General features: G+C 37.6%; 2 protein-coding genes across 3 annotated transcripts in view; one reads left to right on the plus strand and one right to left on the minus strand.

Annotated features, from left to right (window-relative positions):
- Positions 1-699, plus strand: part of gpnmb (glycoprotein (transmembrane) nmb) — a 28,036-nt gene extending 27,337 nt beyond the window's left edge. For both annotated transcript variants that reach the window (XM_063011708.1, XM_063011714.1), the window contains exon 12: positions 332-699. In XM_063011708.1, coding sequence (XP_062867778.1) covers positions 332-470 — 139 coding nt within the window. In that variant the 3' untranslated portion in view covers positions 471-699. The remainder of the gene's footprint in view (positions 1-331) is intronic.
- Positions 700-7,482: 6,783 nt separating this feature from the next.
- igf2bp3 (insulin-like growth factor 2 mRNA binding protein 3) overlaps positions 7,483-27,013 on the minus strand; it is a 37,874-nt gene continuing 18,343 nt past the window's right edge. The window contains exons 4-16 of the mRNA XM_063011751.1: positions 21,437-21,488; positions 21,272-21,335; positions 20,700-20,978; positions 19,587-19,721; positions 19,344-19,466; positions 19,104-19,239; positions 18,637-18,771; positions 17,495-17,554; positions 13,738-13,854; positions 13,573-13,647; positions 12,896-13,027; positions 11,001-11,114; positions 7,483-9,925 (exon numbers count right to left, since the gene is read on the minus strand). Coding sequence (XP_062867821.1) covers positions 9,824-9,925; positions 11,001-11,114; positions 12,896-13,027; positions 13,573-13,647; positions 13,738-13,854; positions 17,495-17,554; positions 18,637-18,771; positions 19,104-19,239; positions 19,344-19,466; positions 19,587-19,721; positions 20,700-20,978; positions 21,272-21,335; positions 21,437-21,488 — 1,524 coding nt within the window. The 3' untranslated portion in view covers positions 7,483-9,823. The remainder of the gene's footprint in view (positions 9,926-11,000; positions 11,115-12,895; positions 13,028-13,572; positions 13,648-13,737; positions 13,855-17,494; positions 17,555-18,636; positions 18,772-19,103; positions 19,240-19,343; positions 19,467-19,586; positions 19,722-20,699; positions 20,979-21,271; positions 21,336-21,436; positions 21,489-27,013) is intronic.

Here is a 27,013-nt window from a genome sequence, read left to right on the forward strand (position 1 = left end):
AAATTGCTTGTATACATTAATAAATATTCTCTTTCTGTTAACATTTATAGTATCATTATACCCCTTGTCACTTCTCATGTGTTTTTGTGACAAAACATAGTTCGGAAGACTTGCCTGTGATTTCTCCTGGTGATAGATTGTGTAGTGTGTGACCCCTATCACCAATTAATCGTGCAGTGTGAAAACCACAACAACTTAAAAGACTCCCGATTACAAGAGTTTAATTTGTGTAGAGTGTACAGCAATCTGAACACTTTAAAAGTTGTGTAGTGTGAACTAAGCATACACAGCAGCAGTAACATTTTCGGATATCGTCTTCCTTTCATTATAGGCGCAACAAGATGTATCGACCAGTAAGGCGTTCAATGCTGGAAGATGCTGAAGAACACAAGGTAGCTGGCAGCCATCTGAAAAAGCTAAGGTTGGCACTGTTTCGAACCAGTGAGGAAAGAAGCCACCTGCTGAGTTAACAGGCTTAACTCAGTGAGAGAAAACAAATTGTATTAATAAATTCTAACAAATTTTAAATCAAATTAACCATTAAATATTTGTACATGCTGTGCTTGTATATGACTGCTTAAGACTTTAATAACTGACCGTCATTATTGTAACAAAAACAGTGTTGGTTAGTATATAAACGTTTTTGCTGTAGGCTGAGCTTGGGAAAAAGGAGCAATGCAAGTAAACTGCTATAATCCATTTAGGACTTTAGAATACACTTCTTTTCATGGTTCTACTTCTATAATATGAAAAAAGAAATTTTATAAACCTTATGTTACTAATTTTGAGACATTATTCTAATAAATGTTTCTAAAAATGTTTCAACACCTTCCCTATCAGGTACAATTAACCATGTATTTTAATCCAATTTTATGTAATGTGAAAGGTTCAAAACATAATGCATTAAAAATTGCTATTTTTATCATTAAATATAAAGCAGAAAAACCAATGTTTATTTTCTAATAATTTGATGTTTGTTTCAGCCAAGCATGGTAATGTTTTTACTAAAATAACCAGTTTTTACAATAAAGTTTTCCCATCTGTACTTTTTGCCCAACCCTGTGACTGAGCTTAAGTTATTCAGACGAATCTCTACAGGAGGGCACTTTATTACCGTTTGCATGTTGTGACATAGTATTCCACATCAACATGCCAGGAAAAAAAAGGTTTCTCAGGTGCAAATGTTAGTGCGGGGTTTTTTCTAACTTTTTTTCAAGCGACCCACATTTTATCTATGATTTTTTACGCCACAGGGGCAACAAAATGCTTTTCTCTCTCTATACAAGATGTAACATAAAGCATCCACAAGGGGGCGTTCACGTAGAAGTTTTTTTTAATTATTATTATTTTTATCTGTGACTTATTTTTGTCGGCTAGCGACCCATCTAAGGGTCATGATCCAGAGTTTAAAAAACCCTGTGTTAGTCAACTTTCAAGACATAGGTAGGACCCTTCAATAACATAAAAGGGGTGAGGGGACTTTCTTCTAAATAAACCTAGAGCTACTGATCAGGGGTGCGTTTCCCGAACAACCACGGAGGTTAGCATTGAACTACCATAGTACGATGCATCGTTAAACTAACAAACATCCGAATTACGACCGTTTCCCGAAACTGTCGTAACATGTTGGTACAACAGTAGTTTAAACCACCGTTGTCTGAACTACAATGTTTCCCGACGTGTTCGCTTTGATTTCCACAGCGAGAAACGTGGAGAAACTCACAAAGTTTGTAATTTTAGACCAAAATATGAGCGCTGTGACCGAAATAACGTCACTATTATTTAATCTAATAATATATATTCATATCACCGCCACCGCCACCAACAAAAACATTCATAGAAATGACAATATTATTGAAATAAGCGTAAAAATAATTAATACTAATATATTATAATTATTAAATTATTAAAGTAAAACAATTCGAATTATATACAAATCTTCTTCTTAAAGGGGGAAAAAAAGAGGCTCAAGAGGATAAACTGCTGAAGGCATTGTAACGCGTTTGCGGGAGTGGGGGGTTCGAATCCCATGAAAAGAATCTTTATTTCTTTCTTTTATCTTTTTCATAATGGCAGTGAAATATCTAATTGATGAACAATTGATTTATTAATCCTTGGTACCAAGAAAATAATGTTTAAAAAATATTATCTTAGTTCTAAATCTTAGTTCCCGTGGATTATACCAACAACAAACATTAATATGTTTTTACTAGTGCACATAGTATTTTCATAGATAGATAGATAGACAGATAGACAGACAGACAGACAGACAGACAGATAAATGCAAAGTATAAATTATAAAGTGTACCGTGCAAAGAGGTGTGTATGTGCCTGTCTGTGCATACATGTGCACACCCACATACAGTGTATCACAAAAGTGAGTACACCCCTCACATTTCTGCAGATATTTAAGTATATCTTTTCATGGGACAACACTGACAAAATGACACTTTGACACAATGAAAAGTAGTCTGTGTGCAGCTTATATAACAGTGTAAATTTATTCTTCCCTCAAAATAACTCAATATACAGCCATTAATGTCTAAACCACCGGCAACAAAAGTGAGTACACCCCTAAGAGACTACACCCCTAAATGTCCAAATTGAGCACTGCTTGTCATTTTCCCTCCAAAATGTCATGTGATTTGTTAGTGTTACTAGGTCTCAGGTGTGCATAGGGAGCAGGTGTGTTCAATTTAGTAGTACAGCTCTCACACTCTCTCATACTGGTCACTGAAAGTTCCAACATGGCACCTCATGGCAAAGAACTCTCTGAGGATCTTAAAAGACGAATTGTTGCGCTACATGAAGATGGCCAAGGCTACAAGAAGATTGCCAACACCCTGAAACTGAGCTGCAGCACAGTGGCCAAGATCATCCAGCGTTTTTAAAGAGCAGGGTCCACTCAGAAAAGACCTCGCGTTGGTCGTCCAAAGAAGCTGAGTGCATGTGCTCAGCGTCACATCCAACTGCTGTCTTTGAAAGATAGGCGCAGGAGTGCTGTCAGCATTGCTGCAGAGATTGAAAAGGTGGGGGGTCAGCCTGTCAGTGCTCAGACCATACGCCGCACACTACATCAAATTGGTCTGCATGGCTGTCACCCCAGAAGGAAGCCTCTTCTGAAGTCTCTACACAAGAAAGCCCGCAAACAGTTTGCTGAAGACATGTCAACAAAGGACATGGATTACTGGAACCATGTCCTATGGTCTGATGAGACCAAGATTAATTTGTTTGGTTCAGATGGTCTCAAGCATGTGTGGCGGCAATCAGGTGAGGAGTACAAAGATAAGTGTGTCATGCCTACAGTCAAGCATGGTGGTGGGAATGCCATGGTCTGGGGCTGCATGAGTGCAGCAGGTGTTGGGGAGTTACATTTCATTGAGGGACACATGAACTCCAATATGTACTGTGAAATACTGAAGCAGAACATGATCCCCTCCCTGGGTGAACTGGGTCGCAGGGCAGTGTTCCAGCATGATAATGACCCCAAACACACCTCTAAGACGACCACTGCTTTATTGAAGAGGCTGAGGGTAAAGGTGATGGACTGGCCAAGCATGTCTCCAGACCTAAACCCAATAGAACATCTTTGGGGCATCCTCAAGCGGAAGGTGGAGGAGCGCAAAGTCTCGAATATCCGCCAGCTCCGTGATGTCGTCATGGAAGAGTGGAAAAGCATTCCAGTGGCAACCTGTGAAGCTCTGGTAAACTCCATGCCCAGGAGAGTTAAGGCAGTTCTGGGAAATAATGGTGGCCACACAAAATATTGACACTTCAGGAACTTTCACTAAGGGGTGTACTCACTTTTGTTGCCGGTGGTTTAGACATTAATGGCTGTATATTGAGTTATTTTGAGGGAAGAATAAATTTACACTGTTATATAAGCTGCACACAGACTACTTTTCATTGTGTCAAAGTGTCATTTTGTCAGTGTTGTCCCATGAAAAGATATACTTAAATATCTGCAGAAATGTGAGGGGTGTACTCACTTTTGTGATACACTGTACATACATAGATATACACGTGCCACAATTCTGTTACATTTAGAATTATGTTCCTTCTCTGTTTCACAAAAGTTGTGTGCAGTGGGTGATTATGATTGTCCATAATAAAAAAAAAGTGATTAGAGTAATGAGCCTCTACCAAATAGCTGAGGTGATCACAAAAATGATGAACTTTTAAGGGTATTTTTTCAGCTGCAGGCTGTAATTTTACATATAGGTTTCTTGAAACAATCTACCCAATATTTTCCAGTTGAACATATGTCAAGCAAGAAGTATGGCCCAAACAAGATTATTCAAATACAGTTTATTTTTATCCAGTTATTCAGACTCAAAGTAAGATCAGCCAAATGGTTTAAATAACTGTAAAGCTTTCAATGTTGTCTCTTCTGATTTGTTTGTAGTAAAATAACACTTTTCACCACTTCAACACTTTTTCCTACGCCTAAAAGTAAACACATTTCCACATAAACTATAAATTTAAAGGGTAAATGTTATGTTCACCTTTTTTATGCTTTGTTTAGTTCTTTTACCTTTGGTTAAGTCATGTAATAATTAAGCAATGTGGAGCAATGCATGCAGGCCAAGAAAGACATCACCAATTAATAGAAACTATGTTTGGCCTATAACCCCAACCCACCCTCTCACACACCCTTTAGAAGTACTTAAGTACAGTATATTCATACACATGCATATGCATGCTAATGTACATATAGTTATGGCTATATTGGCCCAATCTAATGTGCAATACTTGTCACTTATCACCTTATATTTAAGATTTAATCTATACCATATACTGTATACTTGGAACTGCACCTTCTTGCACTTTCTAATTCCATTCCATTGTTTATTTACACTCAATCCATCCTCATTATCAATAACTGCTCTGTAGCTATGCAGTATATGTAAAACTCAATCATCACTATAAAAAATTCAATCAAATTTTTTATAGTGTGTATTTGATTTGATGTACAATGCTACTGGGACTCTTTCCCAGGATTTTTCTTCAGGATCAATAAAGTGTCTGTCTGTCTGTCATCCATCCATCCATCCATCCATCTATCCCACAGCTTTTCCCTTCACTATTCATTTTGTAATTTTACATATAATAATTCTCACTTATGTTACAACCGTTTCATTAATTAATTAATTAATTCATTCCTGTATGAATCCATTATGTACAGATGATGGTTTCTACCAAATATCACAGTCACAAATGGGAAAACAACATCCACATCCTTTCCCATACATTATATTTATATATGTAAATAATTATTCGACAAATGCAACTATATTTACATTAATACATTAAGAAGTCCATTAAGAACTACATTATTAAACATTTTACATTGTAAATGTTCGTACACCAAGATTACCGTCCAAAATTACTGTCCTTTAACGGCGTTCTACGTCAGCGATGACGTAGTCACCAGGAACTACGATTCTAACCACACATCTACAGGTGTAGTTGGAACTACACAACTTTACCACAGTAGTTACGAACGTTCGTTGGAACCATGCTTTTGAGAAACACCTGTGTTGCCTTACGATGTTTTGAACTATGCAACTTACCAACGTAGTTACAACAGTAGTTCGAACTACGGTTTCGGGAAACACTTGCATCGCAACTGCATCGTTCCAACTATGTAAGTTGCTACTGTAGTTAGCAACTATGCTTTTGGGAAACGCACCCCAGCTCAGTGAAGATCAAATTGGCTCACCACACCTCTTTTCTATTTATACACCAATCAGCCATAAAATTAAAACCACCTCTTTGTTTCTACACTCACTGTCTATTTATCAGCTCCACTTACCATATATTAGCACTTTGTAGTTCTACAATTACTAACTGTAGTCCATCTGTTTCTCTGCATGCTTTGTTCGCCCCCTTTCATGCTGTTCTTCAAGGGTCTGGACTCTCCCAGGACCACTACAGAGTAGGTGTGGGTGGTGTGTTATTGTGTGTTGTGCTGGTATGAGTGGATAAGACACAGCAATGCTGATGGAGTTTTTAAACACCTCACTGTCACTGCTGGACTGAGAATATTCCACCAACCAAAAATATATCCAGCCAACAGCGCCCCATGGGCAGCGTCCTGTGACCACTGATGAAGGTCTAGAAGATGACCAAGTCAAACAGCAGCAATAGATAAGCAATCGTCTCTGATTTTACATCTACAAGGTGGACCAGCTAGGTAGGAGCGTCTAATAGAGTGGACAGTGAGTGGACACAGTATTTAAAAACTCCAGCAGCGCTGCTGTCTGATCCACTCATACCAGCACAACACACACTAACACACCACCACCATGTCATTGTCACTGCAGTGCTGAGGATGATCCACCACCTAAATAATACCTACTCTGTAGTGGTCCTGACAATTGAAGAACAGGGTGAAAGCAAAAAAAAGTATGTAGAGAAACAGATGGACTACAGTCAGTAATTGTAGAACTACAAAGTGCTTTTATATGGTAAGTGGAGCTAATAAAATGGACAGTGAGTGTAGAAACAAGGAGGTGGTTTTAATGTAAATTCCTGATCGGTGTATATTTAAAAAATTTTTTAGCCCACACTATGAGGTTTCCTTAATGTATTGGTTCTGTAATTTATCCACTAAGCAGACACAGGACCGAAATACCACACTAAAAACACACTGGGCGCTTTATGTTACTGAAAAATGTTATCCATTTGTATTTGAACTTACTGTGGCTGAAATATGTTTCACTTTAACCAATATGGTGATGGTGACCACTTTTTACAAAAAAGTAACTAAATAACATTGGTGAAAAAAACTCCAACTGAAATATTAGTCATTAAATCGAAATCTAACATCAGTTATTGTGTTGAGTACCTCCAAAATTAAACTGAAAAATGAATTATCCCAAAGTCCCAAATGTGAGTCCTTGCTGAGTCTTTACAGTGTTCTCGCACGTCCTACCACCCGTTTTTGATAAAGTGTCAACAAAAATGTGTTGCGCCAGTGGATTAAGGTGGTAAGGGGGGAAAAAAAACTACGCATGAAGTATTTAGCAGGTCTGTGTTTTTAATAAATAGTACTTCATGAACACCAAAAATTCTGTGAGAAACTGGAATCACACGAGCACGAAAAACCTATATTGTGTACCTAATTACAGGCTTGGGTCTAACACTTACTATTGGACATTTTTTTATATTGATGTTCTTTATCACTATCTTAGTTATCACAAATGTATATGGGCTACAATAGCTAAGAACTGGCAGCTGAACTAAATTATTCAAGGTCTGTAACTGTGTTTGTGACTAAGCATTTTAATCCCAGAAAGCCTCTGTTCTAATCTTGAGCCATGGTAAACCCTCTACTTTTTGCTCAGATTAATAGATTATGCCATTTATTGACATGGCATACAGTAGCATGTTTTATTGAAGTTTTATGAAGGTGCCCTTGAATCAATTCTGAATTATAAACTAACCTTTGATCACAAAAATCTTACAGACAGTAGATGCTAGGAGCCAACTTGACTTTATTTATCTTTTCAGAGGCATTTGACAAGTGGAAGTGTGTGAGGGTGCACAAGCACTGTCAGAAGGGTTGCTGCTCATCATGCTGAAATAGGACCATATTCTTCAAATTCCACATCACATTCCCACTGAAACATGACTCACCACACAACACAGCCAAGAAATCGGATCAAATCCCAGTCAAAAAAAAAAGTATATATCAGAATAAATGAAGCATCCTTTAAGACAAGTAATGGGGAAGAAATTTTGAATCATTTATAAATCAGAGGGCAAAGCCAATTCTTTAAGAAATAAAGCAAACAACTAGATTATTAATCAGATCCCAAATTAACAATGTCTTGATAATACCTATGCATGAAGTAAAGCTCAATACATGGAAGCCACAACACCAAAACCAAGAAGCAAGAAAAGCAACATGTTGAGATTTTAAATCAGTCATTAGAACACAATGCAGGCTAAATGAAATATCTTAAAAATCACTCATGTCAAATCTAAGCATACATGATTTTTTTAAACATATTTTTTCCGGTAAGGAAAGAGCTGAGAATTGCGACCCTAAATTCTAACATATAGTAATATGCCTCTAATTCAAATACGTGTCTAGGAGGTAGATCAAAAATAGTGTAGAAGGAAAAAAATGAAATAACAAAATGACTTGTGCCCCTCCTGTAAGCGCAAGGCGTGACAGGCCGAAAGCATGAGACGAGTGCTCGCGAGGGACTCGAGGTATCGCCACGTGCTAATTTTCTAGAGATGGAGCAGGAGGCACAAGTTTCAGCACCACCCACCCTCGACTTAGCTGAGGTAGACATTATTACTAGTGTGGAAGCATGAATACACTGTTTTACCACAATCAAATCATATTTATATTCGCATGAAAACAAAAAATTCTTTTTTTTCTCCATATTCCATAAAGTTGTGAAAATCATTTTTATCTTGCACTTTTCACTTTGAATGACAAAAATGAAAGAAAAATCGTTCACGTCTGTTTTTTTTTTTTACATTACTGCTGAATTAAAAAGACCCATCCATTAGTACTGTAATGTCAAAAAGGCAATTGAAACAGTGTGACTCCCCCCACCCCGACCCTCACCATGCAGCGACTGACACTTGACATGGATAATAGCAGTGTGGAAAAGCCTGGTGTGACTACGGCTTAGCACACACAAAATACTCATAACTGAGTGCAGAAAAAGACTCTTGGTTTGATGCAGCGGGGGGAAAACTGTTAAGCACCACAAAAGGCTGGACCATGCTAGTATTTGCTAAATAGGTAAATGTGTTGAGGAGGACAAAGACACATCAGAGAGTTTACAGCAGGACAGACTTGTTATCCCTGACCTCTGATGCTAGCCTCTGTTCAATCCTGAACACAAAGCGGTAAATGTACCAGCCAGAACGGTATTAGTATATTTGCTAAACTAAATGGCATTGCTGCAGTATGTACGGTTGGCATAATTCGGCATTTATATTTTTAGCATGTTTTCAGAAGATGGTGGCTCCTCGGCAACACTGAGGCGCTTTTCTCTCAATATTCCTGCCTGCAACCAACAGCAAGCATTTAAACCCCACTCCTAGCCACATGCACAGACATTATTTATATACAGTTATTCTGTCTGGAGCATAATGCAAGTGGAGCTTAAAGACTTGTGTTAACAGCAGACTGAATTTTAAATTTTCTTAAAAAAATAAAAATGTTCAAGAACTATTAGCTTTTATAAAGTATACAAAATACCACAAAGCAAAATAAAAAAGAAAAACATTTTCATATATATCATTTTCTTTTTTCTGAGGTATTCTAGCCTGAGGTAGATCAGTAAAATGCATATTAACTTGGTTTCCTGGCCAACACTAATCAACACTTGCTTTCGTTAAGTGGCAGTGTTGCTCCACCTCCTTTCATAATCTTGGATCTATATAATTTTTCTTTATAAAATGCATCCGAATTTATAAAATGCCACTAACAATACTGGGACATAATCCTTCCAACCTTGCCACACCTAGTCCCATCCCATACCCAGAGCTCTTAGACCCCACCTCCAGCCAGGCAAGGTGAGCAATGCCTTGACTTTTACACTGAAAATGCTAATCAATTAAAAAAAATGTAATATTGTGCAGTTACCACACTACGGCAGTGAAGGGGAAACTAGTTCTCATAGCCGTGTTTTCTTGTGTTCTAAACAAAAGAATAGTGTGCGGTTGAATACATTCTCACAGAAACGCTGGGAGGTGGGTGGGGTTTAAGAGTAAGTGGGGTGGTCAGGCACAACCCCCTGACCCCTGAGATGGGCATGTCCCATGTCCCACTCGTCTCCATGACAGGCTCTTATTTTCTTTTAGTCATCGGAGCACCGGTAGGTGAGGCTTTGGGCTGCTGCTGTTGCCGCCTCACCTGAGACAGAATCTCCTGGATCTTACGCTGAGCCAGCTATGGAAACACATATCAAAACATACATCATCAGTTCCTCAACCAGACAGACAGCTGAAAAAGTGAAACTGAAAGAGTAGCATCTTTTTACCATGTACTTAAACAAACTCAACTTAGTTTCTACTTTTTGAAAAAGGGGCTGCAATTCTTTAAGATTTGTGAAGTCTTAACTGGTTGTGATTATTTGCCATTTGAGTGGTGTGCAATGAAAATAAAAGAAAGTTTAGAGAAAAGGAAAGTATACATTAGTGTCATCAAATGCAAACAACTACACATTAAGGGGTGCTTAGGGGGCACTGAGGTAACACGCACCAATACACAACAATGACTGGCTCGTCTGCAGGTGGGATTGTCGAAATGGATTCCTCATAACTTCGTCATTGGGGTAAAAAAAATTTATCGTGATGCATTTTATCGATGGCATCAAATGCATTTCATCATACTCTTTCTCCCATTTTTTACTCCAACTATTTCTACTCACACCATATTTATTATTTCAATTATGAGATGTCAATATACCTCTGGCAATAGTCTAGTTTACTTTTAAAATGGTGTATAAAAATCAATTATATAATTTGTTTTTGTACAACAGTGTGCCAGAGGCCTGTTCCAGCATAACCGAGTCCCTGTACAGAAAGCAACGTCTATAAAGAAATGGTTTGACTGTAAAACTAATTGTGACCTGCACCGAGTCCTGAACTCAACTTCACTTAACACATTTGGAAAAAACTCAAAAATTACTCTTGAGCGAAGCCTTTCTTATCCAATATCAGTGTTATCCAATATAAAATGCACTGACAGGAGTGGAGGCTGACAGGGCAGTGGTAGCTCAGTGGTTAAGGTACTAGACTAGTAATCTAAAGGTTGCCGGTTCAAGCCCCACCACCGCCAAGTTGCCACTGTTGGGCCCCTGAGCAAGGCCCTTAACCCTCAATTGTTAAAAAATTTTGTTCAGTCATAACTGTAAGTCACTTTGGATAGAAGCATCTGCTAAATGCTGAAAATGTAAATGTTCTAGTCAGATTAACAAATGAATATGGGCATGATACTGAAATGATGTCAGACTCTACATTACCTGGCTTGCATAGAAGTGGCCAGTGATCTTCACTACGACTTGGTCATTTTCATCTGGGGTCTGATCACGTGGAACAACCACTTCAGCGCTAGTCAGATTCTGCAGTTCATTCACCTGTACAGGGGTAGGAAGTAATTGTGGTTATAAAGAGAATTAAAAAGCTAATTACCATTCCAAAACAAGACTGGCTCCTCTAGGTTTCTTAAGACAGCTCTGCCACTCAGAAGGTGGTAGTTATACAACATGAACATTTAATGGACTATTTATACACAACCTATTACTATCAACCACTGATCAAGGTCACAACTCATCTGGTTTTACCAGGAAACACTGGTATGCAGGAATACCATGGATAGCATACCAATCCATTTCAGCCCCCCACCCCCATCCCGAATATAGGCAAACAAATGGTTACATCATTAATATATTAGGATTTTTGCCACAGTTCAAATAACTTTAAAAAAATGAAAAACCTTTCCCTTACATACACTGATCAGGCATAAAATTATGACCACCTTCTTAATATTGTGTTGGCCCCCTGACCCATCGAGGTATGGACTCCACTAGACCCCTGAAGATGTGCTGTGGTATCTGGCACCAAGATGTTAGCAGCAGATCCTTTAACTCCTGTAAGTTGCGAGGTGGGGCCTTCATGGATTTGACTTGTTTGTCCAGCACATCCCACAGATGCTCGATTGGACTGAGATCTGGGAAAGTTGGAGGCCAAGTCAACATCTCAAACTCGTCGTTGTGCTCCTCAAACCATTCCTGAACCATTTTTGCTTTGTGGCAGGGCGCATTATCCTGTTGAAAGAGGCCACAACCATCAGGGAATACCATTTCCATGAAAGGGTGAACATGGTCTGCAACAATGCTTAGGTAGGTGGTACGTGTCAAAGTAACATCCACAGAGATGGCAGGACCCAAGGTTTCCCAGCAGAACATTGCCCAAAGCATCACACTGCCTCCGCCAGTTTGCCTTCTTCCCATAGTGCATCCTGGTGCCATGTGTTCCCCAGGTAAGCGACGCGCACACACACGGCTATCCACATGATGTAAAAGAAAACCTGATTTATCAGACCAGGCCACCTTCTTCCATTGCTCCGTGGTCCAGTTCCGATGCTCACGTGCCCATGGTTGGTGCTTTCGGTGGTGGACAGGGGTCAGCATGGACACCTTGACTGGTCTGCGGCTATGAAGCCCCATAAACAACAAACTGTGATGCACTGTATTCTAACAACTTTCCATCAGAACCAGCATTAACTTCTTCAGCAATTTGAGCGACAGTACAGTCTGTTGGATTAAACCACACGGGCCAGCCTTCGCTCCCCACGTGCATCAATGAGCCTTGGCCACCCATGACCCTGTCGTCAGTTTAGCACTGTTCCTTCCTTGGACCACTTTTGATAGATTTGAAGATTCTCTGACCCTTGTCAAACTCGCTCAAATCCTTACGCTTGCCCATTTTTCCTGCTTCTAACACATCAACTTTGAGGATAAAATGCTTTCTTGCTGCATAATATATCCCACCCACTATCAGGTGCCGTGATGAGATAGTGTTATTCACTTCATAATGTTATGCCTTGTCGGTAAATATGTAAACAAAGGTTTTTTTCCCCCAAAAGTAAAGTCCATTTTTGATTTCACCGTACAGAAGTGACTGACAAACCTTCATATGTACACAACCAGAAGCATGTATATTGTTAGAACCTTGACATAGATGGATAAGGGCGGTAGTACAGTGATGCACAGTGTACAAAGTACAGGATAAGTGTTCCACCACGTTCAAAAGTGCTGACATAAGTATTGACTAATGCATGAATAGGCATCCCATCTAAAATATAAAATTAGCTTTTCATTATAGTTTAGACTGATAAGAATGAGTCATTCATTACCGTTTTGCCACCTTTGCCAATGACTCTGCCTGCAGCAAATGATGGCACTTTAATATGAGCTTCTAGTTTCACCTCTTCCTTTGGCCCAAAAAAGTTTTCTTCCTTCAGTTTCCCAAAGATACGTCCCTGAGCCTAAGATAGAATGAGACAAAAAGATTAACACAGAACTGTTACACTGGAATTGTTACACTGGATTTTTTTATTTAGTTCATTAATTAGAAGACTAAAACAACATTAACTGTAATTGGGAATGAAAGCAGCAGTATTTCATACATGCAAACAATGTGCCTAGTTTTTTTATTTTTAACACACCGTGCATGAAAGGTCTGTTTACCTCAAACAGACCCAGTGTGTTGTGTTTAATTATCAGTAAACATAAGTAAATAAAGTTCCTATGTGTATTGTTTATTTGAATGTGTGTGTATTTTAAGTGATTAAGAATTCAATTCAGTACAACTAAATGTAAAATGTTTTCCCTACATTTTCTATTTACAGTGTAATACCTTATGCAACTACAACACTGTATTTGCTAAAGCATAATTTGCTATGCTGTTTTTAAATAAAAAATAAAGCATTTTCTAAAAATGAACATTTGGATGAATGATGATGAATCTCTGAACTTTATTTTGGCAGTTAATAAAGCTGTGTCAAAATGTTTTTGCTTTTAAGTCCAGTACCTTAAACTGGGCCTCAGGTGGCCCGGAAATAATGACCATTCTCTGCTTGGAATCCATGCCATCTGCTGGGGCAATCTACCATAAGAAGTGGAAGAGAGAGAATCAAAAGATTTCACTTAAGATTAAGCATTGAGAGTTAAATGCTCGTTTTAAACAGATACTTACTTTAATTGAGGCACCAGCAAATCGACTGAGCTGCTTTATGTGCTGGCCCTGCTTGCCAATAATAGCACCCACCGCCAAAGCAGGGATGAAGAGATGCACCGTCTCAGACTCGGGCTGCTGTGGACAAAATAAATGAGTCAAGTTCACACATAAAAATCTAATCCTACATGCCTTTATCTAAACATGCTACAGGAGCTAGATGTACTATACAGGAGACCAGAAACAAACTAAATAAAACCACAAAACTTGTGAAAATTTTAATTTTCCCCCCTCAAGTGACAATGCTTAGATCTTACATTAATGCATCCATTCAGTCTTTTGGCAGCTCAGCTATCTGGTTGTGATCCTGCTGAGACCTTTAATTTCACACTTTCTAAAGAACTAACACTATAAATCATATTACAAATGTAGTTTTATTCAGTAATTCACTGCATTTGGGTTCAGTGTAAATAGCTCGTAGGCTACATGGCTACATGCTTTGTTAAGAAGGGGCCAAGAATCAGATCTGAGTAAAACAAAAAAACATGAACAGTTAACCTCAACGATTAAGCTGATTTTAGTCATCAGCACAGTAAGGTGTCCAAAATCAGCTGTTCAGATGGAACCTGCGGCGTAACTTGCATAAAGACCCACCTTCTTAGTAAGTGCACAGTTAGTTTCTATTTCAAGTACTTTGGCCTTTTTGTTGCTTTTGAAAATTAGAGACATTACAATCTTCTACCTAAATATGTTTGTTTAAACGATTTGTTTTTTGTTTTTATAGATTGGTGTCTATTTGTACGAGTGAGGAAATATTTACTGAGGAAGCGCTTCTGACGCTCTGGATAACAGTGTCTGTTAAATGCTGTAAATGTAAATTTAACTGGTCAGATGAAAGTAATCTGAAGCCATGTTATGACATCATTTTTTTATTCATGTCTGATGTCCATAACTTCAATGCATATTAAAAATACAAAGAGACTTTACTGAAAATGTTGCTTTTTTGACTGGTGATTTCCTTCCTAACTATAATAATGCATGGCTCCTGTAGTGGATGTGTTTGTAGAAATGCTTTAAAAACGTAGATATCCAAGTTTAAGCACACACTGGATTGCTAGGTTAGGCTTTTTACACAGTATACTTTCATTATTGATTAGGATAAGAGGAGTTCCGTACTCCTTACTTGTAAAAAGTTTTTTTTCTTTACAATTGCCATTACTTGTATGCAAAGGTTTGAGCTCCAACTGAAACAAACAGTGGACCCTTGACTTACGAATTTAATTGGTTCCAAAGGGCTGTTCCGAAGTCAAAATGTTCGTTAGTTAAACCTATCTTTCCCATAAGAAATAATGTAAATAGAATTAATCCGTGCCAGACCCCCCAAACCACCCCCTTACCTAACCTTTCTAATGTCTTAAATGATCTTTTTTGTTATAAGTACAAGTATATTTTCCCTTAAATCTTAAATTATAGAAGACATTCCTGTAATAAACAATATTAACAATACACAGTAGTACTATACAAAAAAACACACATCACATCAGTAGTGTGTGTGCTGTGCTGTGTTTATAAAATGTATCTACCAGAAACAACAATAACTTTCATTTTTCTCTATTATTTCCTTCTTTATTTCAGTAGTGTTGTATTTTGTAGGTGTAATTGCACGAAAGAAAAGCTACTTTACTGAGCCGAATTCCTTCTTCTCTCTCACTCACTGTCCCCTCTGTCTGATACACAGTGACACCTACTGGCAGGAGTAATTATACAACAACAAATGTAATAGATTTCAAAATTTTTCAACACTAGGCTTTCTCTGCACATTCTTTGGGGACATTTTAATATTGAATTTTACAAAATATAAAGAAAACACCGGAAAAACACCGTCCGCTGTCCAAATGTTCGCTCACTGTATATACAGCGGGGGAAATAAGTATTGAACGCATCAACATTTTTCTCAGTAAATATATTTCTGATGGGACTATTGACATGAAGTTTTCACCAGATGTTGGTAACAACCCAAGTAATCCACACATATAAAGCAATCAAAACAAAGTCCAAAAATAAAGTAAAGACTGTGTATGTCACAGCCAGGAAAATATCAAAAGTTGGCCTGTTATTAATAGTACACGTGTTGAATGCAGCAGATATGGCAAGCATACACCTGAGTGACTTTGATTAGGACCAAATAATTTTTGTCTGGGCGACTGGGTTGGAGTATCTCCAAAACAGCAAGGGTGCTCACAGGTAGTCATCGTGAGTACCCACCAACATTAAAAGCAATGAAAGAATGGTGAGCAGATCTTTTAGTTCAGGATCATATTAAATGACGGGCACAGGTGCACTTTCTTCCAAAGGCAAGAGGCACCAGGACGATGCACTATAGGATAATGCACCTCACAACATACAGAAGTTGAATGTCCTGATACCAGACATCACAGGACTCCTACAGATGTCAAGTAAAGTCCATGTCTTGGCAAATCAGTACTAACCGCATATTAAAAACAGAATGGAATAAAATGCCTTTGTCATATGTACATATACAGATGTACGTACATTACAATGATTTTTCTCTTTTATCTCAGCTTGTTTAGAAGCTGGGTTCAGAGCCTGTGATGGTTAGAAGCCTTGCTCAGGGGCACAACAGTGGCTGCTTAGCAGAGCCAGGATTCAAACCCACAACCCAGAGCTCTACACATGTTTTTTTCTTAAGCTACATTTAGTGATCAGAGATTTCATGGCACTTGTTTTGACTACCCACGTAATTAAATACACTATATGGCCAAAAGTATTTGGACAAATGACCATGAGCTTGTTGGACATTTTATTTCCAAAACAAAAGGTATTAAAAATGACCTCTGTAATCTATAACAGCCACTCTTCTGAGAGAGTTTCTAAAAAGACTTTAAAGTATTTCTGTGGGATGTCAAGAAAGCCTGCATTAATGTTCAGGTTTAGTTGGGCTGAGGTCAAGGCTCTGGTCATGCCACTGGAGTTTCTTTGAACCAAGCTTTTCTTTATGTATTTAGCAAACTTGCTTCGTGGACGCAGACACACTAATGCTGGAACAGGAACTAGATCTCCCTAAACTGTTATTGCAAAGTTGAAAGCATAAAATTTCCCTTATATAATTGATTTATTAAACCTGTTAGCAACGTTTGTGGCTAAAAAAAATAGAAAGGGTGTGCCAATACTTTCGTCCATAAAGTGTATCTTGCTGCAAAATTGCCCAGATGTTTTGAATAAGTATCCGCAATTAGTCTGACAGTGTAGTTCATGTTGATAATTAACAGGTTTGTGGGTTTTCAAGTCTGCACCAATCATTTCAGTACAAAGAAAACTAACAGGCACTTTGAGTAACTGCAGTAAAGCCATGGCAAAGCAAAGCTACAAGACTGTTAGTGATGCATTACTAGTAGTAAGTGCCAACATACCAGGCTATTAAAATAATTAAAAGTTGGGAAATATGATTATATTAGAGAGCAACTGATTTTTGAGCAGCCAGTCAAAATCAAGCTATCAGAGGAAACAGCAGAGCCTTAAGCAGAGTCTGTATGAGCAAACCTCACCAGAGAAAACAAGTTAAGCTGTTAGATGTCCAAAGAAATACCACTCACACCTAGCACAAACACTAACATCCAATCCACATTATCTTTAGCATTTAAGTTAAGGGCAAGTCCACCTCACAGAAAAAAGCAAGCCTCAGCTGTCTCCGGCCTTCAGCCAATTAAGTAGTGAGCAGCCAAAAGCCGTGCAGTGAGTTGTGGGTAAGGAGACTTACAGAAAAAGGTGGGCTACCGCTGGAGGAGCATAAGGGCACCTCACTCCCAAACACGCTGCACTATGGGAGAAACACACATTAACACAGGCACACTAGTGCCCACTTACAAAAAGTCTCAAAAACAACAGTCTCCTGGGCCAGAAAACCCTTACATACAGTAAAGTGATCTTACATCTGAAATAAGGCTCAACCTGTCTTGTCAAAATACCGATCTTAAACACGATTGTGTGTTTAAACGGACATAAAATAATCTCAAAGTAGGCTGTTTTGGTGAAACTGAAAAATGTTGTTGACTGTTAACTGGTGATTCGCAAGTTGAAACGATACAAGTGCAATATTTAAAACCCACAAGCAAGAAATTTTATTTAAGAGGTGCTGATAAAAAAAAAAATTGGTGGGGCAAACCAAGTCATCCTGCTGCTGCTACTGCTGCTATCGGTAACAATTACCATGGCTCTTTACTTTTTAAGCTGGCATCTAATGGACCTTTTTGCCAACCATGATTGAATCATTCGTGGTTAAATAGTTAACCATAGAGATTTGAGATTTAAATTACACACACAGTAACTAGTATACAACATCCTATGCTACAAGTTTAAGAGTTACAATGTAATAATATGATCTAGAAACTAAACTGACATTGAGTACATGGTATTTAACAGTGATTATATTTTTACATCAATATGATAGTGTGCTTCGCAGGAACACATTACTGCATGTTGTAAATACCTATTAACTTGATGACTGTTGCTGGTTACAGTTGCTAGGCAGTCTGGCAGGCACACAATGCTAAGATATTGCAGTTGGCAAATTTTGCCCTACATAAAAAAAAAAAAACACCTACGGCAGTCACCAACAAATATTCACCTTTTGGGAGCACACAACCCCGAACCTTTGTTACAGAGTTCCCGGGACTGGGATAAACAATCCTAAATTTTGCAATCCCACAATGCCTTGAAGGCAAACCTTTTAGTATACTGTTTGATATCTTTATTTTTTTTCCAGTTTCCATGTTAAAATATTTGAAGAGAATCACTGAACAGATCATAATAAGAGTTAAGACTAGACTAGATCTGTATAGTAAAACCAAGTGGAAAGCTTGCAATGTTTTCAAGGCTTGAACGTACTCAACCCACACTTACCCCAAATGATGGGTAGCCAGCCTGCGGGCCAGAAAGTGGTCCTGGACCCATTGAAGGGGACACTCCCCCTGCTGACCCACCCGGGAAAAGACCCAGTGCATTCAGATTCAAGCCAGGAATCAAATTAGACTGTAACTGAAGACACAGAAAAGAAATTATTTACTGTTTAATTTCTTCATTAAGCAATTATGTAGTAGCAGTATTGCTTTTCAAAAAGAGTAACTACACTTTTTAACTAATACACAACTAATATATTATAGATCTCTGTTCTCTTATTCTAATAGCAATTATATTAACTGTAGGTGTAGAGTCAAAATAATGGTAAATAATTATAAGATTATGGTTGCATGCTACATTTAAGGCTGAAAAGAACATATGAAGACATTTCTGGTAATAATTTCTGATTATTAGGAAAATTGTTCTCTAGTTTGCTCAGCAAATGTAGTGAGTATGTACAGTCAACTTACGTTCATGGCCGCAACATCATTCTCATAGGACTCTCTGACTTTTTTCATAACCTCCTCCTCCGCTCTGGCACACGCCTCTATGGCACCTTTTACTGTGATGGTGCGCTCTGGGTTATACAGAGTCAGATCCTGCAGACTGAGATACCCAAGAAGAGTTAGTCTTCAGAATAATAATAAACATAAAGTAAAAATGACACTATAAACACTACTAAAAAATAGTACTGTTTACAAGTCACTCACGGTGAGATGGTGATTTTGGTACCAGTGTCTTGTTCAATCTTTTTCAAGTTACGTCCCTCTTTTCCAATCAGGCGCCCCACAAAGTTATTATGAGCCAAAATCTTCAGCGGAATCTCATCAGTACTGTGTGAGAGACAGAGGGCAAACATGTCAGGCTTAGAAGAAGTAAGAATTTATTATGGGAAAGTAAAACATTCATTAGATGAAGCAACAATGTGCTAGTGTTGTGTTATATTGACTAACATTTTTGTGTCCTGAGCCTCTTTCTGCATGATCTCCAAAATGCTTCTGCATGCAGAGCTGCAGCCTTCTGGAGTCGAGTGAACTGTAATTGGTTTCTCTGCTGCTCCAGCATTTTCCTTACGATGAATGTCAATTCTGCAATTCACAACATTTAACCATTACCACCAAAAGCAAAAAAAAAACACTGACAAAAACAATGCACAAAGATGTGTGCTAGCCCAATCATATTAAATGCTTAGACCAATTATTTACGTTTGTTGCCAAGTCTAAGCCAACTTCCTAGTCAAGTTTTATTGTAAGTAATATTCTTGTCCAATAGAAACAAAAGTTATAACATTAACGTATATAATATTAATGTGTCAGAAGGGTTGTAATGTTGTTCACAGCAAGTTGAAGCATAATGTACAGGCCAGGTGACAGAGTACAAACTAGGCCTTTTTGCCCAGCACTGATTCCTCTCATAACAAATGCTATTTTCACTGGATGAGGACAAATGCATTCCACAATCTTGTAAAAAGCCTTTCAAGAACAGTAAGGGTTGGTAAAGTAACAAAAAATGGGATTCCAACTCCATATTAACACCCATGGTTTTAAAATGTGTGTGTCTGTACAGACAATCAAAAGGTATAGGCAAAAGTTACCACTGCATATGTTCATGTTCAACAAAAGCACATTTGCACAGCGAGATTTACACTTCAATTCTTATTGGCCGGTAGACTTTGAACAATGTTTGTAATATTAAAAAGCTTGATAAGGCTGATATGACTCAGCTGCCACCTGACTACGGCCAGCCTGTTAGCAAATTACAGCATAAACACTGATTCTATATTTTGTCACTAGTTGCAAACAGCATGCATATCAAAGGTGGCCCTGTTTCCAGATGCATGTCTTTAAATGCACTTTATGCCTGGCTGGTATACAAGACTAAAGCAGTATTATACACCCTTTACTAAAGCAGTATTATACCACTTTACATAATCTAAATGGCTGGATAAATGTCAGGTAAAGGTCATTCAACAAATTGGAAATGTAATGGCTTGACAGCAGAATGATAACACTGTAAACACTACAAAGCCCAATCAGAGTGCACCATATCTTCAACACCATGCTTACTTCGAGTGTGTCTGTTTGGTTATATTGCGAATGGTGGCACCCTCTTTGCCAATGATGGCTCCCACAAACTGAGTGGGCACAAGCATGCGCAGAGGGATGTCGGACTGCAGCTTGGGCCGGGCACCAAGTGAGGGTGAAGCCTGGCGAGGGGGACCGCGTGGTGCTGCTCCTCTTCTGTTACCCATATTTGAAGGATCAGCGACGGCTGCCTCATCCGGGATGTAGGATACCTTTAGCGCATAGTTCTCCATCATGAAACCGTTCAGCTTCTCTACTGCTCTAAAGGGAGATAAAAAAGTTTGGGTGTGGAAAAGAACATAATGGAAAATATATTTAACCAAGAAGAACACTTCTGTTGAGTTTAAAAAAATTAAAATACAGAGGAAATAACAGAGGAAAAATATTCATGTAAATAATATAAGACTAAAATGCTTGGAATTGTAATAATTTTTGAAAGCAGAAGAAGTGATGATTCAACAATGCCTTCAATCTAACTTTAGGTGGCAGCAGTGAGATTCAAGTTTGACGCTTGGCGCTACGGCTCCGTTATCAGAGTGAGCTGAAGTACTCACTGTCTCGCCTGGTCCTTGGCTCCATATCGCACATTCACTACAGCTGTCTCTGTATCTGTGTTGACTACAGTAAAGAGAGGCACAAAGAGAGTGTTACACATACGCAAACATTGTGAAGATAAAAAGTTTGAAATATAATAACGTAGGAGTCTGGTGTGTACCAACCTTGTTCACAACTCTCCACTGTGCCATACTGAGCCAATAACCCGTCCAATACCTGAGCAAGAAACAGGTCTTGTTAGCATGACTTGTTAGCAAGCCAACTAGACAAATGCCTACTGACACAGGCTAAAGTTTAATAGATTACTGGGTAGTAGTTTTTTTTGTTGTTTTGTTTTTTAAACTAGTGCTTGTCTTGAGACCAGCATTTGTTATTAGTGTTAATCTACAGCTCTGGACCACTGTACTATGATCTTTGTCTCCAGCCAAATACATTCAATATTGACCTTTGAATGATACTCCAAATATACAGTAAAAAAAACCAGACTGCTTAGCATTTGCCTGAAAGGTTCGCAAAAATCTTAAACCTTCAATTTTGGCACATTGCAGCAGAGTTTATAAACAGATTTTGGCATGTTAGATAGCATAACTATAGTAAGCAAAATCTATTTAACTACTACAGTCTCTTCAGCTAACCAAATATATATTTAAAAAAGTAAATTTTGTAAATAATTGGGTAAGTATTAATTTCCACTCATATACACATATAAAGCCAGTTATGAAAAGCTAGTGACTCATGTTGTTAAAATGTTCTTTTGTATTATAAAACAAAAAATTTGACAGTAAGGATCAGTGTACAGTAAATGCTCAGAAATGCCCCTATTTTTCATATTGGTACAAAGTTTGTAGATTTATGCTACTGTGCAATGCAGGCGGTAGTGAAAAAGAAGTTTAACTTGCAAAGGCATTAAGACAAGACACTTGTAACTTGGACTCAATCTTCCTGCTAGGCTCTTATACCCTTATATTTTTGCAATTTGGCTACCACTTGTAACTAACTGAACAGATCTGTAATATTAAATACAAATGCAATGTGATTTGTTCTGCAGAAAAAAAAAATAGGATTCAAAAGAATATTTCGTGAAGCTAATTTACTCAATACTGGGTACTGCACTAACAGCACCGGGTAACCAGACAGCTGGTGCACAGGGCAACATATACTATGCATATGATATCATGCATTTAATATAACGTGTATTGATGACAGGCAATCTGCAGCAGCATCAATGATTTATTTCAACAACTATGTCTTTACAGATGCACTGATTTGATACATTGAGTAGGTAACCATAATGGCATTACACTTATTAAGCATATTAACTTCTGACGAACATCTTCATAATTCCAGCAGTTATCTAATCTGTGAAATTTCACATTCATTGTTTGTATCATTGCTTGATAATTGTAAGAATTAGATGAAAATCAATTTTCCAAAAATATTATCAGATTTATTATTGGTATAGTTTTGGCAACAGAACAAGTGGGAACAGGACAGCCCCAGTGCTCATATGCCACATCTCATTTGCTTGATTGTTTTTATAGACCATAGCTTTGCAGTTCATTACACAACTAAAAGGTGTGTTACTTCCCAGAGTCAAAGTGTACTTTGTGAAATGTACAATGTCATAGCTAAACTTAAAGGAAAGTTCAAGTAAGTTTTATCATTCAAATGTGTATTATTCCATTTTTTACCTGACAATTAGAAAATACCAATATCTGCAAATCATTCAACTGACAAATGTAGCACTCGCCTGTTTCTGTTACAAACAAGGATCATTGTTATATCAGCAAGAACACCTTGTCAACTGTCATATTGCCTAATGCTACCACAATTGGACAAATGCAATTTCTTTTAAAGCATATGTTCTAAAGCACTTGACCTGCACTGCACATTTCTGCCTATTTCACTCATTATGTCTTCCATTAGTGGTGTACAGCAAATGTGGGAAGTCAATCACTCAAACATTAATGCCCTATGGCAGCACATTAACACTACTGGTCTGGTTTTTATATATCCTGTAGGTGCATACAAATAATTAAATAACTAATAAAAAATGGGAAAATATTATGCCTTTAATCGTATATAATTATATACTCATGGATGTATTGCAGCAAAGCTGGGGTAGTGTAATCCACAATTAACTTTTGAATGCCAAAAATATAAAATGTTTAAAACCTAATTGTCTTGTGAGTTATTTAATGTAAAATTTGTTCCACAGTCAGTTTTAAAAATTACATAAGTCCAAAAAGGTCTTATAATTTAGGTGTGTGAAAGAACATAAAAGCCAGTAATAGGTATCTGACAAGCTGTTGCATAATTTTGTACTTTTTCTTGTGCTTTAATTGCCACTGTGTATGGTTACGATTGGCAAATGAATATTTGATGGCATAACATGCCCAGAGCTTTAAAGTTGATGACAAGATTCTAACCTGCAAGGATAACTGCCATTCTCAATTCACAACTAATAAAAATAAATAAATAAATGTTTCAGCGTGCTGCATTTAAAACATGTAGTTAATGTTACTTCTTGTTTAACACTCACCCCTGTCTTGTGCAGGTTACACTACATTATAAGGCAAATTACAGGACATCAACGGTTTTAAAGTTTAAAACTAAAATTTAAATGTAAAACTTAAGACATGTGAAGTTTGATAAACATTTGAGACCCTAAATACTTGGTTAAGATTAATATCAAAATAAATGTATACCCTCCAAAAATATATTGCAATAACGTGATTTTTATAATTTAATTGCTTAATGTTGGTCATATCCATACATTACAGTAATTTTATATGTATTTTAAAAACCACAAAAAGGTTTCGGGTAAAGTTTCCTGTATTTGTATTTTTGGCGGAGAGATTAGGTTCGGGAATCAACAGGGTAAAATGGGGGTTTGTTTAGCAGTAAGCACGGGGAGGGAGAGAAGCTGCAAGCACGCCCCTCTATACATTTACCACAGCACACCCACTTCCGCTCTACTCACCGCGCTTCTATTGGTTGAGCCCAGCTTTACTATGAAACTTAAGTCAGCTGCAAAGACTCGCCAGTCATTGGACGAAAGAGCGGTCAATCAGCAAGAGGAGCCCAATTGAATGCAAGTTATGTCTGTATGAGAGTGAAATGGTGGCGATGGGCGGGGTAAAGGCTACACATGTCGAGAGCGAGGCCTTACAGGCACGCAGGGCACTGGGTTACCATAATGGATTGTTAACGTGCAATCCAACCGAGATCAACTCTGCACTAAACGCGAGCTCACACTGCCTTGTTCATTGTCTATAAACACTGCTGCATACGCGCTTTAAGCCCTTAGCATGAAAACTACACTAGATAAACGTAAACTGATGTTACGCAGTGCTACTGCTGGACTGAAACAGCTGTATTAGCGGTGAATTAAATATGAAGCGCCATCCGTAATTTCACAAAGAAAGAATGGCAAACTAAGCGTCCTTATAACAAATTGAAACTACAAACATTTCACTGACGTACACCTCACGACCTTCGCTTATTCTACAGGAATACAAAGCCACAGTGAGGTTCAGATTTGAAAAGTAACGACTGCATGTAAAATGCATGTCTGTACTGACGCAGCGGGTTACAAAAACATTAGATATTTAAACGAATGTTCTGTAGAAATACATGTAGAAAGATTATGTATTTTGTACTTTAGTAAGAAACATTAAAATTTAAACATATTGTATAAATACATACAATTAATCGCAAAAATATTATTTTCGAATTTACAAACACGCACACACACGGCCAAAACAATTCAACAACAAAAAAACCCCAGTACAAATATAGAGTTCATACTACATTTAAACAGACATCAAGGGATAATATCTTTCACATTAACACACTCCCAAATCTGGAGATGTTTAACACAGTGTAGAAATACAAATTTTAAACATAAATATGCAAATAGGATTAATAAAACATGATTAATGAAATATGACAAAAGCTGCTAGAGTTGGGATAATTGTGTAAAATAACTAAAGTAAAAAAAATAAATAAAATAAAATAAATATAAGGGCCCATGAACAACAAGTAAAAAGACTTATGGCATATGAACAGTAGCGTTTAGTTTTATGCCCAGCTCTTAACGTATGGCAATCCAACTCATCTCTGTATAGGTTAAGTTCAGTTCTTTAAGATTTTATGAATATTTAATAAATAATAAAATAAATAAATAAAAAAAAGTACTTGAGGCAACATTCTGCACACAGCCTAATCTTAGTAGTAACTATTTATAATAATAATACAGTTTAAAATCTTAATTAGAAAAACAAGAATAATTTTAATTGGTTTATAGTAGTAAAGTCTAATTGCTATTGTCTGTGTAGACACCCAGCTGGCCAGTAGAATAGCTGAGGTTCAAACCCAGACCACTGCACCACCCCAAAAGTTTATCTCCCTATAGCACTGTTTCAATTTTAATTGTTAAGAGAGGTGGCATGGTACATTTAGGAATGTCCACATGACCTTCACTTATTGAGTCACCAACAAGTGTAACTTTAGACGCAGTAAAAGCAGTAAGCCACGATGAATGAGACTAGAGTATGCCACATTGAAAGAGTAATTCTCTATACACTGTCCACTGTGAATTAGTAGAACTGATCGTAGAGCCAGTTAAACCAAAACAGCTGTTTCTGAAAACTTCTTTCTTAACCTCATGAATGGTTTAAAAAATATTTGTACATATCATAACTGTCACAAATTACAGGCCAAGTCTCATCTTGAATTCTCTTGTGTAAAAATATGTGAAACCACTCAGAACATAAAAGCTAGATGGACTTCTAATTAAATGAAACTAAGAAATGTTCTTTAGATCTGCAAAAAACATCTGGACTGTGGCATTAGAGATGTTAGTGATTTTTGGCCAAGCTAACCATTTAGCGTACAGTTTAGAAAAGCAACAATCAGTCAAACAAGTTCAGGCATGAAGAAAGACTCCTTTTGCTAAATGGGTAAACATGGTGGGTCCCCACTTCTTTTTTCATGTTCACATGGCCTAAACCAGCTCCAGAGCGTTTTATTTTACCTTAAAATACAGTAATGTGCAAGTCTGAGGCCACCACTCATATTGTTATTTTAACAAAGTTTATGACTATCCATATTTATCTTTCGTTTTCTTTATAAAGAAACTTTATAAAATTTAGTCTCTTATTTCTTTTTTTTTTGTCCAGATGATCTCATACTACCCCTATAATATTCAGGTTTGGACTCTCCAAACAGGATTTCACTGCATTATCAATGTGCTTGGAATTGTTATCATAATTCATCATGTCATTCCAGAAGGTACAGCATGATAAATTACAACCTGTCTGTTCTTTTAACATTTATGATCCCATCAGTTCAGACAATATCGCCAACACCACTGGCAGAAATGCAGCCTCAAACCAGGACACCATGTTTTACTGAAGGCCTCAAGCACTTCTTTTCACATACTGTTGACAAGTGGACCCAAAAAAAATTTAAATTAGGATGTCACCCCATAATACTCTTTTCCAATGATTTTCATACTAATCTTCATGAGTTTTAGAATATTGTAACCTTTTTACCCTGTTCCCTTCCATAAAAGTGGTTTACTTGCTACTCTTCCAAAAAGATCATCCCTGATGAAGCTTCTTCGATCTATAGAGGTGTCAACTTGGCACCCCCTGAAGTTGCTAGATGCTGAGCCAGATCCTTGCTGGACTTCTTATGGTCTCTCAAAGAAGAAACTTATCATATATTGAAAGGTT

Source organism: Trichomycterus rosablanca, chromosome 2, assembly GCF_030014385.1.
Source record: "Trichomycterus rosablanca isolate fTriRos1 chromosome 2, fTriRos1.hap1, whole genome shotgun sequence".
Taxonomy (NCBI): domain Eukaryota; kingdom Metazoa; phylum Chordata; class Actinopteri; order Siluriformes; family Trichomycteridae; genus Trichomycterus; species Trichomycterus rosablanca.